This window comes from Aulonocara stuartgranti (genome assembly GCF_965226115.1).
Source record: "Aulonocara stuartgranti genome assembly, chromosome: 15".
Classification (NCBI taxonomy): Eukaryota; Metazoa; Chordata; class Actinopteri; order Cichliformes; family Cichlidae; genus Aulonocara; species Aulonocara stuartgranti.
In genome coordinates this window covers 856,053-860,013 of record NC_138951.1, presented here as the reverse complement: position 1 = coordinate 860,013, position 3,961 = coordinate 856,053, and the positions used below count along the sequence as shown (strand labels likewise).

The 3,961-nt window shown below is 44.0% G+C and overlaps 1 protein-coding gene across 1 annotated transcript; it reads right to left on the bottom strand.

The window, feature by feature from the left end:
• Window positions 1-1,168: 1,168 nt before the first annotated feature.
• LOC309689187 (high choriolytic enzyme 1-like) lies at window positions 1,169-2,465 on the bottom strand. The gene has a single exon (XM_082505433.1). It carries the CDS (start codon window positions 2,368-2,370, stop codon window positions 1,579-1,581), a length of 792 nt encoding a protein of 263 aa, XP_082361559.1. The 5' UTR covers window positions 2,371-2,465; the 3' UTR covers window positions 1,169-1,578.
• Between the last annotated feature and the right edge of the window lie 1,496 nt (window positions 2,466-3,961).

The window sequence follows — 3,961 nt, the reverse complement described above, 5'->3', positions numbered from 1 at the left end:
AGGATGTTTTTATCCTGCTCAATAATGGATGAACCTGAGCCACAGAGAGGGAGAGCGATCCTCCTCTGGAGCAACGCTGCAGCACTAATGCTTCGGAGTACTCTCAGGCCTGGCCCTCCTCTGTAAAAAGCTGTGTACTTTGATCTAAAACTAAAGGAATTTATTTTGATAATCTCTTTCAAAGTATCGTAATAAACACCATTTTTCATTCTTCATTTCTTGGTGTTTTCCCCTCATTTATTCATGTGGAGGGAAAGGATATAATTAGTTACATTTCAGTTCACAAATGCAAAGCACTTGTGAAAAAACCGAGGCTTTAAGTCCCGTCTTCTTTTAGAAGCCTACAGATTGACCCTACACTGATCAGGCTTAACATCATGACTGCTGACAGTTGGTGACATGATGCCTGTTAGTTGGTGGGATATATCAGGGGGGAAGTGAACATTTTGTCCTCAAAGTTGACAAGTTAGAAGCAGGAACACGTATATACTATATATATGTAATGTTCTTCCTCTACCCCCCCATTTTTGCACATGTCGAGGGGCGTGTCAGGTTACATTTCACTGTGTGTTATACTTGTATAACTATGCATGTGACAAATCAAGAACCTTGAACCTTGAACCTTGTAATAATTGGCAAGCTTCAGGATTTGAGGGAGTTTGACAAGAGCTGAATTGTGATAGCTAGATGACCTGGTCAGTGGATCTCCAAATCAGGCAGTGTGATGCTTTGGTCAATGTTCTGCTGGGAAGCCTGGGGTCCTGCCACTGATGTGGATGTTACTATGACACGTACCACCTACCTAAGCATTGCAGACCATGTACACCCTTTCATGGAAACAATATTGCCTTATGGATGTGGCCTCTTTCAGCAAAGCAAAAAGGGTTCAGGAAGGGTTTGAGGAGCACAACAATGAGCTTGAGGTGTTGAGTTGTCTTCCAAATTCTCCAGTGCTGGAAAAACAAGTCCAATCCATGGAGGCCCCACCTTGCAACTTACAGGACAAGACAATCTTTCACTAAACTCTTGGTACCAGACACCACAGCACACCTTCAGGGGTCTGAAGGAATCGTTTTTTGTTTGTTAAGCCACTTAGAAATAATCTATGAATTATTCAAGTAAAACTACATCAATTTCCTTAGAAAAAAAATAATAATATGGGAAAACTGGATATTAGAGTTAATTTCCCTAAGAAACAGGAACAAATTCTTACACCTGAATTAGAATTAGATTTTGCTTCAAATCATCAGTATATATGGAGGAAGTCAGGACTGAGGTACAGCAGTGAGTGCTACAGCCATCTGTGAAACATGGTGGAGGTTCTGTCACGGTGCTCGTTGAAATCAATGAAAGTTTGAACAAACACCGTGTAAAACCATCAGGAGCATCTGATCCAGACCAAAGGAACATAAATGTTGCTAACCAGATGAAGCCACACATGTTCAAAACACCATTTTAATGCACTTTATTTTTGTGTTTGACTTTTTTAAAGAGAATATTAACACACTGAAAAAGCATTGATGAAAGAACCTTTGGGAACAAATGAAAACTTCTAATCAGACAAGCTAACTTGTGTTTTCAGCAGCCGTACAGCAGGTTGATCCTCCTGATGTCCCAGTAGGACATGCCCTGCCTCTGGCCAATCTGGACGTTGCGGTTGGGGATGGGGGAGATGGTTTCCCTGCCATTGATGGAGAAGGCTGTTCTTTCATAGTGCATTATGGAGGAGTAGTCGTAGGGAGTGTTGAGGTTGTTGGTGTCCTGCTTGTCGAAGTTGTAGGCCATCTGTGGATCGATGTTCTCCCAGTTGATCCTGACGTAGTAGTCGCGGTCGCTCCTGGTCTGCTCGTGCTGGAAGCCCAGAGCGTGGTTGACCTCGTGCTGGACGACGCCAAAGTAGACGCAGCCCTGCCTGTTGAGAGACAGAACCTGCTTCCCTCCCTGTCTGCCCAGAGGAGAGAAGCATCCGTTCTGGCTCTCGATGCTGATGTAGTCGTTCTGGTTCTTACGGTCGACAAAGCGGACACAGGTCTGGCTGTGGAAGGACCGCAAGGCATTTCTGATCAGCTGCCTTTCCCCGCTGCTGTACTCACTGCTGATGGTGAAGGGAACCGTCACCAGGCCGTTGTTGTCTTTCTGCCACAGGCAGCTCTGGTAACTCTGGCATTTAATGGCATTTCTGCTTTTTGGAAGCAGGATGTCTCCTTCCAGCAGGATCTCGTTGCTGCCATTGTTTGCGGTCAGAATCCTGGTGGTGATATCGACGGTGTGGTCTTCCTCCACCTGGCCCTCTCCTCCTCCTCTTTCCTCCATGAGAGGATGAGCCTGAGAGAGGCCGAGCAGGAGCAGCAGGCTGACAGAGGGACTCATCTTCAGAGTGGGTCTGGTAGCTGTGGAGCTTCTTTGCAGAGCTGCTGTGGAGAGACTCCTCGGAGCTTCGTGTCTGACACAGTTGAGTCGCAGGTCTTTATACTCTCCTCTACAGGTGTGTCTGCAGGAGGATTATGGGCTGGGGTCCACATCGCTGGGCCTGAATAAACCTGAGAAGGGAGGACTGCACAGACAAACCTACTCTTTCAACATGCTGTGTTATGTCAGGGCTGTGGACGGATCAACACAGTTACTTTACTGGGTGGGACTTGTTTAACTACACATTCGAAACTTCTACAACTAAAAAGTCCTCAAATTCTCCATTTGCAACCACCTTTATTTTCACTTTTATTTTGGACAGTCAGAAAATGCATATCTAAAAGTAATCTTTTCTCTTTTCTTCATCTGGCTGCTGTGTTTTTCTTCTCATTGACACAGTTAAAATAGTTTGAATTTGCTGTTCATACCATAAATCATCCCTGTAAAGCCTGAACCTTGAAACAATTCCCAGAAAGAAATAGTTTTGAAAATAGTATTTAGTATTTTTAGTATTTATTTATTTATTGTCATTGTCAAGAACAATGAAATTGCGTTTGGGGCTTCCATACAACCCAAAAAAAAGAAGAAAATAATAAATACCCCTTAAAACCCAAGTGTACATATTTAACCCAGTGTGACTCCAATGCAATAAGACAATCCTTAGCAATAATGTTCGTAGAAATTCAGACAAAGACCTGAGAAACATGACAAAATACAACAATGCAACCCATTCAATATTATTGTACTGTGAGATATGATATCAGATATGATAGTTATCTATTTAAGAAAGAGGGGGGGGGGGGGCAGGAGGGGGAAGAGAATAAAGATATGATGCACCAATGCAGACCAGTTCATTGCTATTAAGAAGTTGGATATGGTTATTGTCCGTGAGAGGGGGGCAGAGAGTTCAGGAGCCTCACAGCCTGTGGATACAGGCTGTTGGCCAGTCTGGATGTTCTGGCCTGTATAGACCTGTACCTTCTCCCTGAGGGCAGCAGATGGAAAAGGTGGCGCGCAGGGTGATGTTGGTCCCGCAGGATACTGTGCACCCTCCTCAGACAGCGAGTGGGGAAGATATTACTGATCTCTGGCAGACTTGTTCCAATAATTCTGCCAGCTTCTTTCACCACCCGCTGGAGTGCTTGCTGATCGGCCTTGGTGCAGCTGGGGAACCACACTAGAAATCCATACGTCAGAACGCTGCTGATGGCACAGTTGTAGAAGTTCAACATCAGAGATCTGGGAATGTGTGCGCTCCGCAGTCTCCTCAGGTAGTAGAGGCGCTGTTGGGCCTTCCGTACAACTGAGGTGATATGGAGAGTTTATTGACATTGTCATATATATATGTATATGTAATATATGTTCTATAAAAATGACTTTATGGAACATGTACGCATTAGAATCACACTACAGACAAAGTGTGAAACTGAAATACAACAAAATGTTATGTTGGTCAGACCAACAATCAAATGGCTGAAAGTACAACTCACTAAAGAAACTTGATGATAACTTCACTCGAGGAAGATTAGTCCAGTTCTCATCTATTTATTTT